Source organism: Crotalus tigris, unplaced genomic scaffold (genome assembly GCF_016545835.1).
Source record: "Crotalus tigris isolate CLP2741 ecotype Arizona unplaced genomic scaffold, ASM1654583v1 scf7180000018515.689212, whole genome shotgun sequence".
Classification (NCBI taxonomy): domain Eukaryota; kingdom Metazoa; phylum Chordata; class Lepidosauria; order Squamata; family Viperidae; genus Crotalus; species Crotalus tigris.
The window spans coordinates 335,637-352,450 of NW_024097050.1; the positions used below are offsets into that span (position 1 = coordinate 335,637).

The following is a 16,814-nucleotide window of genomic DNA, read 5'->3' on the forward strand; positions in this document are numbered from 1 at the left end:
CATGAAATGTGGTCATTTTGTCGACAGCTTTCACTGTATCTCTCTTATGTCAAGGAGATAAGACAGAGTACTGATGTGTACGCAGTAGGCAGGAAATATTTGGCATAGATATTTGTGGGATACTTCCAAATATACTCCAGGCAAGATATCAATTAGATCCAGATCTGGTCTGTTCTGTCCACAGCCTTGACCTGATTAAATAAGGAATAATGATAGTTTTGACATATCTTATTTTCATTTACCTGTCTCACTAATAATTGATTCTTAGAAAGAGCATCTTTCTACGTCTATGTTACTTAGAAGGCCAGATCAGGAACCCATTCACACCAGCTTGAAAATCTTCCCATTCAGTCCCATTGATTAAAATGTTTTTTTAAAAATAATAATGATAATAATTCCAAAGAGATTAATCTTGGCTTCTGCAAGTCTTTTGCTAGCAATACTTTTTTTTCTTACACCCTTATCAAGCAATATCATAAGCATCTGCTCTGGTTCCTTTAATGACTCTTTTTGCCCGAAGGAAGAAGAAATTGAAAAAGGACGGAAAGAGATTAAAACAGCACAGAGACACGGAGGGAAGAGAGATGATAAGAAAGAATAGAGAAGGATATACATAGTAATGTAGGGTGGGTGGGTTGTAACTCATCCTGAACCCCTTAATCTTTGTAGAACTCCTGAAATATTATAGATGACTGTGTCCCTTCCATCTGGGCAACCTTCCCATCTGAGAAGGATTAGGAGAGTGAATGTTAATTACAACCTTATAATTTTGGTCTTTAGCAACTGTCTGCAGTAAGGGGCTTGAATGTAAAGGAGAATGGGCTTCACATCTGTGCACATCTTTACTAACGGTGCTGTCTCTTGTTTTCTTTTTTGCTCATTAGTGTAACAGCGACTATGTGCCTGTGTGTGGTTCCAATGGCGATACCTATCAGAATGAGTGCTATTTGAGACAAGCTGCCTGCAAGCAGCAAAGTGAGATACTTGTGGCGTCAGAAGGATCATGTGCCACTGGTAGGTACAGCCGGCTTTGTGCTACATATTGTTATCCAGAAATCGGTTGACAAGCAAGCCCAACCACTACTGTGTATTTTCATGAGTACTCCTTTGTGCTCCTGTCAGATTCATCCTAGATCAATAATTGAAAGCGTGCTTTTCATGCTGCAACCCAATCAGTTCTGCTTGCTTTGACATCCTCTTTCCTTACCGGGGAAACCGTTGCCATTTCTTCAAGTATTCATTTTATTTATTCTGCAATGTTTTGCCCAATGTGCACAATTAAAGATGGCAGAATGTATGACTAACAAAGTTTCCCAAAATGCTTTGTTTGATCAATATTTTAAAAAGGGGGTTAGATCTGATTGTGGACAAATTTGTGTAAGATATTTTGCCACCTAAAGGTCAACTACATTAAGCACTGATTTATATATTGAATGTAGGTTCTATATGTCTAGGTTCATATAGCACAATCATACATTAATCCTGATGCAACAACCTTACAATTTACAATATCAAAGAAACCATTTTATGTCTTAGTGTGATGTATAAATCTATCTAAACAATATTTATTAATGCAGAAGCTGCCTCTCCTAGTGGAGGAATAGGTTCAAGGAAGGCTGTGCTACTCAATGTTTGGTTTGTTTCTGGCAGTTTTAGGTGTTAAACTAGCTCTGAAGCAGTTAAAATTAGAGTAAGATCAGTATAGGTCAGCGGTTCTCAACCTTTGGGTCGCGACCCCATTTGGGGTCGAACGACCATTTTACGGGGGTTGCCAAACAGCGCGATCCGCCATTTTTTCCCCTCAGGGCGGCACCGCGCATGCGCACCGCGCATGGGGGCGGCACCGCGCATGCGCGGCGCGTCCTTATGGCCGGGGTCGCCGTATAAAAAGGTTGAGAACCACTGGTATAGGTAATAAAACTAAAATACTTTAAAGCCATAGTTGGTGAGTTAATGCCACTATTGTATGGAGAATACATTCTGATTTCTTGTCATGGCAATCTAGAACTAAGGCTGGTAGCCAGAAATAGCTCTGGGACTTTTGTAGGAAAGAAGAGAACTAATGATTGGGGCAAAATGTGTTTTTCCAGCTAGGGCAGTGGTGTCAAACTGCTGGCCCACGGGCCAGATGCGTCACACAGAAGCCGCACCCACCCCAACTCCAGCAAGGGGAAAAAAGTCGCACTACGTCGCGACACATCATGTGATGCGGTGAGTTTGACACCCCTGAACTAGAGGAAGGATAGGGGAGTGCTTTGGGGCCAGCAGTTGTTTTTTGAGGATATGTTTTTAGTCTCTGAACCACAGAGATAGGGGGGAATTCAGCGACAGTGTCACAAGGGAGCAGGGCAGATGTATTTGGATAAGGATTGGATAGTTGAGCTTCTCCTATCTGATAATTTGGAGGTGTCAAACAGAATAAAAACTTGGCCCTTTATGGTTTGCATGTCGGTAATGCAAATGTAGGATTTGGAGGGTTGAGAAGAAAGGAGACTGGCTATGAATTTCCTGTAATATATTTAGTGCTAATGGGAGACACAATGTGCTCCTTTTCATGTGATTGGATTAATGGGAGATCATCCACTCAGGGTGCCTACAATCATATGTTTTGTTTCTTTAAGGCATTGTGCTCACTTTTTATAGTAAGATCTGGAAGTGGGATTAATATTTTAAACCATATTATTGCAAATCACAATAACAGAAAGAGGAATATCCCCTAATGGAAATGATGTGCCAAGTCATCTTTTAGAGGTTTTTTTCCCCCTCTCCATGTGTCTTTAATACAACTCTGAGATTTCTCACCAGCTCCTCATCCAAATGTTTAACCCTGCTAAGCTAAAAACAAAAACGTTGTCTTGGAAATCTCCCAAATGGCCAGAATGGTTTTGGCCTTTTGACTAGATTATTCTCTTTCATATTCTCAACAGAGGGAAGATCTCACAGAAAAGTGGAGGGAATTGCCAACCAGTATGTGAGTCATAAGTAAATCGTAGGCTTGAAAAAGTAAAAGGGGTCTCATGTCTTGAGCAACAGCATGGTTTCTATTATAGGATTAGCTTATATTTTGCCTCAGAATATGGGCTACTTGGCCACTATGATGCCATAAAGAATGCCATTACAATATATGAGAAGCACTGGAATCTCCTTCCAAGTCCATTCAAATGTGCAACAACTACCTATTGTTCTCCCTATGGAAGGAGGTAGGTTTTTGACATCCCCTGGGTCTAGCAATCTGTAAAAATCTTTTCCTGAGAGAGCTGATCCATGGGGTGGGAGGTGACAGGGAGGCTGAAGACCCCTTCTTTTTTTAAAAAAATAGCTGTCTCCTGCACAACCAAGTCCTTTAGATTATTGCTTGGAAAGCTTGCAAGGAGAACAAACACAGATTCTTTAACTGCAGTCCTCCAATTCTGTGGAAAGAACTGGCAGTTTAAGAATCATTCTCTCCCTTATCTTGCCAATCCCCTCTAAGCAGATTAAGGATTTTCCGCTAATTCTGGCAGGGGAACTGGGGAACGATGATCTTTTGGTAGAGGGGAACAATCAGTTTGAAAGAACTGGATTCTCCCACTGCTAAAAGCAAAATGGCCCTGGAATACAATGTCAGGGAAGAGGAAAAGAAGGGGGGGGGGAGAACTCAGCAACTTCAGGGGGTGAATGAGAGTTGGATCAAACCCAGCTCTTGACTAAGTCAACGTAAATGAGGCATGGCAGATTGTTCAGTTTGTACTGGGAGAAAAGAGAAAATGCTGCTTTAACATCAGAACAGCTCAAAATGAATGTAAACTGCCTCTATGGTCAGCAGGGAATGAGGCAAACGCCTCCTCTTGAGGATCAAGTTTCAGAAATGGTAATCTATATTTCTTCCAGCTGAGGTTGGGGATATGAAGGCTAGCTCAGGAGGCAGTAGGAGAGAAGGGGTAAAAAATATGAAATCTTCTCTTGTGAGATAAAATTAACGATTAAGCAGGTATTTCATAGACTTCCCATTCAGAAAGATCTGCACATAAGGATGATAGTCTCATTTGGAATCACAGCTGCAAGGGACTTTTTATCGCAATTGGCAGTAATGTAATAAAATAGTCCTATTTCTATGTCTTACTCTGAAAAACAAGTACAGTGCATTTGTATGTATGTATGTATGTATGTATGTATGTATGTATAAGAAGAAAGAAAAAAGAAAAAGAAAGAAGATTTCTTTCTCCCATATTTGGGCAGACAGGGTGCATCAAGAAACACTCAAGGTAAATATGTGTGTGTGTGTGTGTGTGTGTGTGTGTGTATATTTTAAGAATATTAAAAGCAAAACGGTGATTCCTGGGTAGACTCATGTTAAACAATAAAATATACGAACACCAGGAAGTTACAAAACTATAAAAAGTTTTAATAAAACCAGAATAAAACCAAGCTTTTGCTGGCTTCTGCCAGCATTTTCAGGGTAGCATCCAGTCGACGGGAGAAGCTATTTATAAATGTGGCGCTCTTTGCGCCCGGCTTCTTGACCTCGTCATGGGTCCCAGCCGATCCACCTGCGTTTTGATCGTAGTTTCTGTGTTGCAAGCTGTAATTTCCTCACTTTCCTTGATACAATTATGCAGGAATGCTAGCTTGCAATAGTTATCAGCAACACGGCGTGCAAGCTTTTCCCATCTTCTGGCTTCGAGCAGAACTGCTCTATCATAATTATTTTTAAGAATATTAAAAACAAAATGGTGATTCCTGGGTAGACTCATGTTAAACAATAAAATATACGAACACCAGAAAGTTACAAAACTATAAAAAGTTTTAATAAAACCAGAATAAAACCAAGCTTTCGCTGGCTTCTGCCAGCATCATCAGGGTAGCGTCCAGTCGATGGGAGAAGCTATTTATAAATGTGACGCTACCCTGATGATGCTGGCAGAAGCCAGCGAAAGCTTGGTTTTATTCTGGTTTTATTAAAACTTTTTATAGTTTTGTAACTTCCTGGTGTTCGTATATTTTATTGTTATATATATATATGTATGTATGTATGTATGTATGTATGTATGTATGTATGTATGTATGTGTATATATATATATATGTCTTTGGTTGTTCGGGTTTTCTCCCACATAAAATTGGAAGTGTCTTGGCGACGTTTCAACGAAGTCCCATTCGTCATCTTCAGGCTGGTGTTTTCAGCTTCGTGCTTCGAGGAGCACGAAGCTGAAAACACCAGCCTGAAGATGACGAATGGGACTTCGTCGAAACGTCGCCAAGACACTTCCAATTTTACGCGGGAGAAAACCCGAACAACCAAAGACCTACATACATATATATATATATATATATATATATATATATATATATATATATATATATATATATAAATATATATATGTAGGTCTTTGTTGTTTGGTTTTCTCCCGCGTAAAATTGGAAGTGTCTTGGCGACGTTTCGACGAAGTCCCATTCGTCATCTTCAGGCTGGTGTTTTCAGCTTCGTGCTTCGAGCAGCAATGTGTGGTCTTAGCTGTTTCTTCCTTTTAACTGCCAGTGGGGGTATGAACTGATTGGGTGGGAGCTTGGCTGTGTTCTGATTGGGTGGAGGTGTGTTCTGATTGGTTAGGGGCTTGGCTGTGCTCTGATTGGCTGGGGGAGTGTTCTGTTTGGTTGTGCTCAGGTTAGTCTGAGTTGCAGAGGGGTTTAAGATTTTGGGCTGCCTTGCTATTTTTTGGCTTCGCGTTTGTGGTCGTGCCTCATTTTCATGGAGGGTGTCAGTTTGCTTCATGTATGGATTGGATGGGTTTAAAGTGGCTAATGATGTAGCTGTGGTCTGGCTTCTGATTTGTGGTCGTGCCTCATCATCGATGTGGCTTTGGGTTTGCTTTTTGCGTGGATGTGTGGTGGTGACATCCTGTGTGGTTTTAGCTCTTGGACTAGTGTGTGTAGATCAGTGTTTTTCAGAGTTAGCAATTTTAAGATATGTGGACTTCAACTCTCAGAATTCCCAGCCAGCAGCTTCCTCACATCTTAAAGTTTTCAAGTTTTCAAAACACTGGTCTAGATTAAGTGTGGGCTAAAAAAAGCTTTGGATCTCACATGGTCCTCCAGAGAATTATAGCCCCCTCACAAATCTTTCCATCAATTCTGAGAAAAAACAAACACCTTTCAGAAAGAAATATATTCTATGCTACAACTAATTCACCAAACAATTGTTGAATGCAAAGAGAATATAAAAATAAATCATGAGACTAAAAACAATTTAGACAATATAAACAAGCAAATCTCCAAATTAAATCTACAACTAGAAAGCTTCCAGATAACGACTACAAAATATGAACAAACAATCCAGAAATCAGAAGTTGAAACAGAGGAAATGGATTTAGAAATGGAAGAGATAAAAGAAGGAAAATACAAATGACTGTAAACAAACAAAATACTGCAAGACTTAGCTATAACAATGAAAATACAAAAGACCTTTTACCCCTCAGGTCTGCAAAATATATCTGATGGCAAGGAAAAAGATTTTAAAAAAGGGAATATAGAGCTGTTAAGGGAAGTGTCACAACTTGGGAGACAGGGATTGAAAAGAGAATTAAAGGGAGAAAGGAAAGGAATATAAATGGGCGGAATTCCCCCCCCCCCCAAAAAATATCCTACCTAAATGGTCTTCCTTGTGTCAAGCAACTTTTACAAAAATAGAAAGAAAATTCTTGGGCGATCTAATCGTCCTGGCTTGGAAAGCGGTTTGGCAAAGAAAGAAAGCGAGAGTCAGATTTAAAAAAAACAGAAGATTTGACCTTTTAGAGGGGGCATTATATGTTTAAATATTTCTTTGAATAAGATTGAAAGAACAGAAGACCCTTAGATATAATTAGACCTTTATAATGCAAGATATGATTTAGAATTAAGATAGCATTTTTTTCTCTTTTTTGATATGGGAAATATGAAGATAAGGGGATTGATTTGAATCAAACTTTCAACTATATAAATGTAATTAATATTGAGAAAATCATAACTGATAAAGACATTTCAAATACTAATGAGAAATCAAACCTTAACAAGAACATGAAAAACAGGATATTGATTAATGAATTGACATTATTGATTTATGAATTGATATTATTGTTATTTGTATGATATTAGTAAAATATGATGAAGATGCTTATATCTAACGCTGCATACATTAATAGTACCAAAAATTGTAATGGTGTAATGAAGGGAAAATGGAAAAAATATGGAGAAGAAAGGAGGATTAGGCAAAAATACTGGGTTGTGTGGTATTGAACAGATTTATATTGAAGAAGTTAATGTTACGTATCTGAACCAGACAACCAGACATGTTGTTTACTAAGCACTAAAGACTAATTTTAAAAAATTAATAAAACTTTTATATGTAAAAAATTTTGGACAGTGGTTCCACTGCTCCACCGCTCTTTTGCTGTTAGGACAAGGCTTTCCAGCAGGCCAGTTCAAGGTTTCATGGAGTCCTGGAATTGCCTCCATCTTCAGCCCAAGCTATAGAGCAGAACAGGTTGCAATATTCTGTCTCATACAGGTTTGGGGGATAATACCTAATTGCACCTTGGTGATGTGGACCAAACTGTGTAGCATTTCACCTGATCATCTTTTTTTACTGACTACTGCCTATCAGAGACCTGAGCTTTTTATTATTTATATTATGGGAATACAGAACTCTGGTCAGTGCGTCAAAGATCATGCATGGATGGCCTTATGACTCAGGAGTCCTCATTTTGGTTGTTTTAAAAAACTGATATTTAAAAAGGCAACATAGTCATCAAATATCATTGAGAAGAAAATGTAATGCTCATACTAAAACTAACTTGGTAATCATTGGGTTGTGCAACAGAATTAAGAGCAGCAATAGTAATAGCATCTGTAAGGCACCTGAAAAGCACATACCAGCATCAAAAAGAGTATGGATAAATTAAAATACATAGAGTACCATGTATATCAATTTGCAGAAGAATAACATAAGCATAATTCGCTAGCAGACTTTTAATGAAGTAGAATCCAGCTTTGCAAACATATGAACTGTTCTTATGCAGATGTATTTTATTTCCTCCTCTCTTCTTACAGATGCAGGCTCTGGATCAGGTGATGGAGGTAAGGATGTTTTCTTAAAACTTTCTCCCCTCTTCCCTGCAGACTTGTTATTGTGGTTTTTGTAGATTTGTTATTCTATCTTGTATTACAATTGCTAAGATTGTGTTTTCCTCTGGGAAGTGACATTTTGCATTTTACTCAAACAAAAACTCTTAGCTGTTCTAAAATAGAAATTCAGAAAGATGTTTTATTTCTGGTAGAATTTTGTTTTATTCTCTATTTAACTGGCACTCTATCTCCATCTGCTGTTACTACCATTGTTACATGTACCTGTTTATTTATGTTAGCGTTGAATTCTCCCAAATGTCACAGTTGTTTTGGATCTCTCCTCCAGAGATCCCTATCCATTCTGAATATGAATTTCAGGACTGAAGTATTGGAAAGAAATTTTATACCAAATTAAATAGACAAATGAAGGCTTTAAAAATGACAGCTGAGCATGTTTATTTCAACATAATGCCAACTTGAATTGCTTATCATTTAGGTTTGGCCTTTTTGCACATAGTAAGTGCAAGCTATCCAGATAAATATTGGGCTACAAATAAATCCTATAAATAGTTATTAAAGCAACAAGCCACATTTACTGTATATATTAGGCCTTACCTTTGAGTGAATATACATTCTTCTTCTTCTTGTGCCATATCCGTTATCGGACGTTGGCAATCATGTTGGCGACCCTATTTTTATCAGCAGCTGCACAAAAAAGTGCTGCTGAGTTTTGTCCAAAGCAGTCCCTTAGATTTTGAAGCCATGATGTTCTTCTTCTGCCTGCCTCGTTTGCCTTCAATCTTTCCCTGGAGGATTAAATGGAGTATGCCGTATTTTTCTGGGTGTTGCATCACATGTCTGAAATATTCTAACTTTCAGTTTTTAATTGTTTTGATGATTTCCCTTGGCTTTCCCAGGCGGCTTATCACCTCCTCATTTCTGATCTTGTTCAACCCAGCTGATATGTAACAGCCGCCTGTAAATCCACATTTCAAATGCTTCTAGTCTCTTCAGGTGGCCTTCTGTCAGAGACCAACTCTCTACTCCATAGAGCAGGATAGAAAAAATATAACATCTGACAAACCTGATTTTCAATCTGCATAGAAACTGGCAATACAACCCCATGGATTCCAACAGAACTGAAATTTCATGAGATTTAAATTAATTTCCAATTTAATCATGTTCTATTTGGTCTGACTGTACCCAGAGGGTATCTATATTACTGAAGTCACTTTTTCAGGAATGGTCTAAAAATTGAAAAATTATTTATTTATTTATTTATAAGACTTATATACCGCTTTAAGTGCGAGCACTCTCTAAGCGGTGTACACCAGTAAGCAATGTGTGTGTATGTATGTGTGTGTGTGTGTGTGTGTGTGTATGTATGTATGTATGTATGTATGTATATATGTATGTATGTGTATATATGTGTGTGTGTATATATATATATATATATATATATATATATATATATATATATATATATATATATATATATATATATATATACATTGCCCCCAACAATCTGGGTCCTCATTTTACCTACCCCGGAAGGATGGAAGGCTGAGTCAACCTTGAGTCAGTGAGATTTGAACCGCTGACCTGCTGAACACAGTCAGCTAAAGTGGCCTGCAGTACTGCACCCTAACTGCTGCGCCACCTCGGCTCTTATTAAAATAGCTCTTTTATATTACGGTTCAGATTTGTTTCCACTCTACAATTTCTCATTCCAGTTTGTAACTTAACTGTTTTAGAGAGTCTTTAATAGCACATTTAGAGATACAATTTTGTTTGTAGATTCCCCCTATTATTTGATAATCATATTGTGGGTGCTGAAATTAACAGGTTGCACAGAATGCATACATATGAGAATGATCACATCTCTCCCCTTTCCCCGTCACACACATGTGCATAAATGTATTCCTACATTTTGATGTAATCTTTATTTTTATTATTTGTTTTGTTTTGTTTTTGACATCCAAATGAACTTTACTGTGAAGTTTCATAAGTGGGAGTTGGTGTCTCATTCCTAATGAAGAGTTTTAATATGTTTGTATGTTCTTTGTTTAATTTAGAATAATAGGACTAAAAGAGGAGATATTTGGAAGGAAGGAATTCCTATGAGTTTTATTTATTTTATTATAATGTTAATGCACATTATCAAATGATATTTGGTAAAAAGAATATAGCCAGTAGACTTTTGCAAGATTACCAAAAGGGAATGAATTGGTCTGTATTGACAGTTGATTCTCTTAAAAAGCAATGGTTAGAAACTAATCAAGGAGAGAAACAAGCTAGAACTAAGGGAGAAATTTCCTGACAGTGAGAACAATTAATCAGTGGAACAACTTCCCTTCAGAAGTGCTCCATCACTGGAGGTTTTTTTACAAAGAGATTGGGTAACCATTTGTCTGAAATGGTATAGGATAGGATCTTCTACTTGAGCAGGAGGTTGGATTATAGGTCCAAGGTCCCTTCCAATTCTGTTATTCTATTATTCTGTCAAAAATATGTGTTGCTTGTGTGTTGATACCAAAGTTGTCTAAAAAACCTGCCATTTGATTGCTCAAGAGGAGTTTTCAAGGTGACTGAGCTTTGGGGTTTTAACCTGATGTTTAAATGTTACACATTTTAACACATTTTGCAATCTTTGAGAAGGATATGTGGACACATATCAACATAGGTCCTGCATAGAAATGATGCCAAAAGGACTTTTGGCATCATTTCTATGCAGGACCTATGTTGATTCTCTAGTTTCTTTTCTCAGTCTTGGTAGTCATTTGTTTCTCTACAGCAGTGGTTCTCAACCTTTTTAATGCCGCGACCCCCAACTGGTCGTAAGTTGAGGACTACTCAACCGGTCGTAAGTCGAGGACTACTCAACTGGTGCAGCACCATTTGCAGAATGGGAGTTTTGGCGGGCTCAGCAGGGCAGAGACAGCCTGGACAATTCCTATTGGCTTTTGAAGGCCAATAGAATTAGACTCTATTCAAGAGAGTCTATTCTATTGGCTTTCAAAAGCAAATAGAATAAAAGGGAGTAGCACAGCTAAGGAAAAGGGGGAAAAAATGGCGGACTGCGTTGTTTGGCAACCCCCGTGAAATGGTCGTTCGACCCCAAATGGGGTCCCGACCCACAGATTGAGAACCACTGCTCTACAGTATTCACTATACTGACCTGGATGATAACACTTATCATCCTAAATGCTAATAACATATTGTTTTGTTTTGTTTTGTTTACAGAAAATGGTTTTCTTCTTTTTCAGAACTCCATTACTGTATAGCTTTCTATTCATTTGTTCATAGTCTCAGATTTCAGAGTTAATATTAACATGTCTCAAAACCATATCATTTGTGATCTTTTATTGTCTGGTTATCAATATTTTTTTTGTATTTATGCTTTTTAAATGGGTCTATTCTCATGTTTCCAAAGGAAATAAATGATTGTGAGCTATTTCCATTTTTATTGTGACTCAAAGCATCTCATTACCCAAATAGTTTCATTCATCCAAACTGGCTGGCAGATATCAAAAAAGATTGCTAGATAAAAGGGACTGTTATTAAGAATAGGGTTACTTAGAACTCAGATGCCCAGGAAACAAATAATTGGGCAGATGCATATAGCTAAATTTGACTAAGAAGGGAATTGTGTTATCAAACTACAACATTACTGATAAAACATCGTCCCATTTTCAGCCTTCACAATGTATTGTCCTCTAGATATATGGGACTATAATTCTTAACATCAGCTCTTGCAGGCACCAGATTGGGGAAAGTTGGTCTAGAATAAGATAGAAGCAATTTCAATGTCTATAAATATTTTGATATAATCACTAGTCAGATACAATGGAATACTGTTTTTGTTTATTTTTCCTTTTATAAATTGTAATCATTCTTTTCCATCTCCCTCTTTCTCTCTTTCCTTTTCTATGATTATGGGCATTTAATTTTAGAACAATGGCAAGTAGTGGTAATATCAGTATTAATGTTTTGACTTTTGTAGAGACTTTTAGTTATTTGTTAAAACTATATAATGAACCTAGTTCTATACATTATTTAATCAATGAAATTATGAATTTTAAAGTTTATGATAATTGCACATCTTTATTGAAATTTATTCTTCATTCACTATCTTTTTCCATCTTATCTTCTTTTTATTCCTTAAAGTGATTTAAACAAATTACCGTATATGCCGGCGTATTAGGCGACCCGGCGTATAAGACGACCCCCGTCTTTACGGCCGGGCCGCATTCCTAGAAAGTCGTCTTATACGCCGGAAACTACCAGTATTTCCAGCGTATAAGACGACTCGGCGTATAAGACGACCCCCGTCTTTGGCGCCGATTTCAGCGCTCGCGGAAGTCGTCTTATACGCCGGCTTTTACGGTATTAATAAAAAAGGAGATTTATGTAAGACAATAATAAATACACTTAAGACCAAAAGAGTACGTGGGTTGGAGAAGAAGAAGGCTATATTCATATTTATTTCCTGGCACTAGATTGCATGATTGCCATCAACTTAGTTTAGAGCAGACCTCCTCTTTTTATCTGCACTGAGATGGCTTGGTAGAACAAGTCTGCCATTCCAGTTTCTTCCTTCAGGTTCCTTAATTAGGAACCTGAATATAAAATGGTGGCCTTACTTATCATCCAATACAGTGCCTTCTTTATCTGCTTGAAGGTGCTCTGTTTGCTGTGATCTTGCACTATAAATCTGGCTCTTGATTTGCCCTTGGGAAACCAGATGCAAAGGGAACATAGATGAATGTTGTGTAAAACCATTTCTCAGCTGTGTTGGTCTCTGTATTTTGTTCACCTCTCAGCAATGGTCCATGTACCAGCTTGGAAACCCTGTGAGCTCTTTCAAGCAAATAAGCAAAATGCAGCTATTGGGTTAGGACTATGGGGCAAAACCCCATAGCTCAACTTAAAAATGAATGGAAGGGACCACAGTGTAGAAAGGTGTTTTTGCTACATTTGAAGTGAAATATAAAGCTATTGTCTTGTAGTGAGGAGAGTCAAGAAAATCATATGAAGTGGAATAATCTGCAGCAGTTTATAAATAAGAATGTTAAATCCAGAATCTAACCTTTCCTAACTGCAGCACTAGAAGCACTGCCCATGTTTGATAACTGGAATTGGAGAAAGGAGCTGGGAAAATTATCAAGCTCTTGGTTATAGTTACGTTTAGTCTGCATCAATATCTTCACCTTTTTGTAGTTCTGGAATGTGGCCAAAATATATCTTCAGAAAGAAGAGGGGATTATTTATGTTAGCTTCTTACAGGAGAGCTACATTAAACTGGGAGCTATATTTTTTGCAGTAGAAGACACCAAACAAAAATGGGGAACAGATTAATACTGTTCTTAAATATAGAGATGGAAAAGAATCAGCCATTCTCCTAGATAATGAATGCCGGACTGCAGCAACTAAATAAATGATTTCCAAACAATTTCAAATAAAAAGCACAGGCTGACAAAAACAAGTAGAATAGGACCTCAGGGATTGATTCAGCAACTTGTAGGAAAGAAGAACTATGCAATAGGCAGGATCAGATCATTGCTTTCCCTTTTAAAATCTGCAAAGCTGCCTGGCATGTATAAAAAATTCATGATTGAATAGGCAACCAATTCAGTTCCAGGTGCAGAAGCCTGCTAATGTATCAGAAGGAGGGAAATAATCCCTGTCATTTAAACACTCTCACAGCATCCTCCTTTAACTGGTATAATGCTATGCAATAAAAACCATAATTTTGGTTGTCATTAATGAAAGTGTTGGAGGAAGAGGAGATTACTGTTTGATGGAAGATGCTGGATACTTTATTTTGCATTTTCAATGATGTGTGCCACTGGAATTTTGATCAAGCCATAACATTAACTCAGTGATATATAAAGCAGATAGAAATTGGGAAAAAATGTGGGTTTGCCCAGGTGATCAGATCTGCTGCTCTAGGCTCTGATGATACAATGTCAACCACAGGAGGGTTGCTGTTTTCCTCTATAAAAGTATAAAGGAGAATCATCTATGGCAGGGGTGTAAAACTCGCAACATCACCTGATGTGTCACGATGTATCATGACTTTTTTTCCATTGCCAGCAATGGGGTGGGCCCGGTTTTGCCATGACGGCAGTTTGACACCCCTGATCTATGGTGTTGTGTTAATTTGATGGAAAGATAGGCTTTTAATCAGGCTCATTGGTGGCCTTGATTGCTTTTTAGTTCTGAATTTGCAACTTCCTTGGAGTGTGTGTAAATTAAACCATTATCAATGTTGTGAAGAAAGCTGGGCTACAAGTGTCATACATCCATAAGTGGCAGGGACTCTAACAGGAAAAAAAAGTATAACATGAACAAAACATATGTTGAAGAACTTCTGAGAAAAAAAAAAAGAATCTTAAAAGAAAATACTATCCTGAAAACTACCTTGCATTTGGTGGGGAGACCGGAGTGGATGGGTGTTCCGCTGTGCAACACACATCTCACAAAAATGGAATATGCATCTTTTGCTTTGTCAGTATAGATGCTTAAATTATGCAAACATTGGTGAGAGTCCAAAAAAATGTCCCTCTGGGTCAGAATAGCATTTGCTAGCAGAAAATATTTTTCCTTCGTTTTTTTCTACCTCTCTCGCCCTATTCTCCACATAGGAATAGCCTAGTTTCCAGGGCAGAGTCTGTTTTATTGGGAGGGAGTATATTGGCAGTGGAGTGTGGGGAAGAGAGGATAGTTCATTTGCTCATAGCACAGGCAATCCATTTTTGTCTAGCCTCCTGAAAAAAAGAGATGTTACCATGTGTATATCTTTAAAGAGTGACTTATTTTCTGGACAGTAACATAGTGCTTTGTGAATAGGGAGCAGTTTAGATACACTGTACATGGGGAAACTTGTTGTTAATTAAAGCAAAGATCTTCCCTACTATTTTTCTAGTTCCCATTTAGAAGAAAGCCTAATTCAGCTCTGCTGCTGAGTATTTGGATTCTGTGTCAGTAATATATGGTCATTGCTCCCATTAATTTCACATCTACTCTTCTTTGCTTTTTCCTTCTTAAAAAGAAAACACACAAATGGGTTCAGGTGCCTCTTTCCTATAAAGCACGGCCTTGGCCCACATAACTTGTGTACCTGTCTCAGTGCTATTTTGGTATAAATAACTGTTAAATCTAGCAATTCTGTTTCTTCTCACCACTGCTTTTTTTAATCTTCACCTTACTGGGTGCTTGATTGATAAGCAGGGCTGTAGAGGGCAAAATGAGTGTTACTGTAAACACCTCCTGAGCAACAGTACTTCAGCCAAATTACTCAATAAAAGAACAAGTGCACATTGATTTGAATGAGATGATATCCAAATACGTTACAGGACAATAGCTTCATGACATACATGAAAATAATGAGAGCAGACTAACGCAGCTGGAAAATACTGTTTGATTCAAGCTCTGCCTTTCCCTTCTCCTCCATTTCAAGGGAAATAATCTATGGCATGGGGCCTCAGAAGGCTAATTGTTGAGTTGTGTACATTCCCTTGCAAAGTTTAACATGAAAATAGGGGCCCTCGGGTATTTATAACAACACTTCCTCACATCAGGGCTAGCTAACTGAGCGCTTTTAATGTTCTCTTTCTCTCCCTCCTTCCCTCCCTCTCCCCCTCCCTCCCCCTCCCTCCTTCCCTCCCTCCCTCCCTCTCCCTGTCACACACACACACACACACACACACACACACACAGAGAGAGAGAGAGAGAGAGAGAGAGAGAGAGAGAGAGAGCACCATATATTGGTTGTCAGTTCCTTCAGTCTCCAAGGCTTCTCCAGACAATGTGTGTGTGTGTGTGTGTGTGTGTGTGTGTGTGTGTGTGTGTGTAGTCCAACAAAATTTGCAGCTCAGCCTTAAGTTTAATTGAATTGGCTGATCTAGAACAGCTGTAAAAGCATTTCTTACCTGGCTGGGAAGTTACGAAGGGGATGAAAGGGAAATTGTTTGGCTGGCATTTGGTATCCAGATGCCTAAAGTGATGCTGCTTTCAAATGAAATTCCACCTCAGCATCCCTATCTCATAGCAAGCTTACTTTTTTAGAAGGAAGTGTCAACATGTTTCTGGCTCCTTTCCCATCTTCTCTGCTACAAATTCCAACAGGGAATTATTGACCATTCATAGGCTATCCACATGGCAGAAGTTTTTGAAGGCTTAGGAAGTTCCTCATTTGGGTGGGAACTAGTAACAGAGTGTGGCCAGAGCACTGAATGAAACCATCCCTCTTCACCAGCCAATCAGAATATAAGGGGAAAGGTTAATTGGAACCAGGATTCCAGTTACCTCTGATTCAGTGCTGATTTTGATGCCTTTACAACCAAATAATTTTAGTTCTTCTTTGAAGATCAGATGGTAAATATGTCCAGGCAGGCATTTGCACATCTTATGTGTCAGTTGCATTCCTTCCTGGGCTGGGAGGCGCTACCAATAACCACACTTTGACCACCTTCCAAGTGGATTGCTGCAATGTACTCTACATGGAGCAGCCCTTGAAGACTGTCCAAAAGCTGCAACTGTCCCAGAATGCAGCAAGGCAGGCAAATTTAGGCATATCTTGGTACACCTATGTTACATCTCTCCCCAATGAACTACACAGGCTCCTGGTATGTTTCTGGGTAGAACAAACTTAGAGAGAATTTGGGGAAGCATTCCATGGATGGAAATTTTAAAGGGAGAAAGTAACTCAAGAAGCTTGGGAGATTCTGAAAAA

At 38.4% G+C, this 16,814-nt stretch overlaps 1 protein-coding gene across 1 annotated transcript in view; it reads left to right on the forward strand.

Moving 5' to 3' along the window:
- TMEFF2 (transmembrane protein with EGF like and two follistatin like domains 2) overlaps window positions 1-16,814 on the forward strand; it is a 281,771-nt gene that overhangs the window by 18,437 nt on the left and 246,520 nt on the right. The window contains exons 3-4 of the mRNA XM_039353324.1: window positions 885-1,014; window positions 8,063-8,089. Of these exons, the coding sequence (XP_039209258.1) occupies window positions 885-1,014; window positions 8,063-8,089 (157 nt within the window). The remainder of the gene's footprint in view (window positions 1-884; window positions 1,015-8,062; window positions 8,090-16,814) is intronic.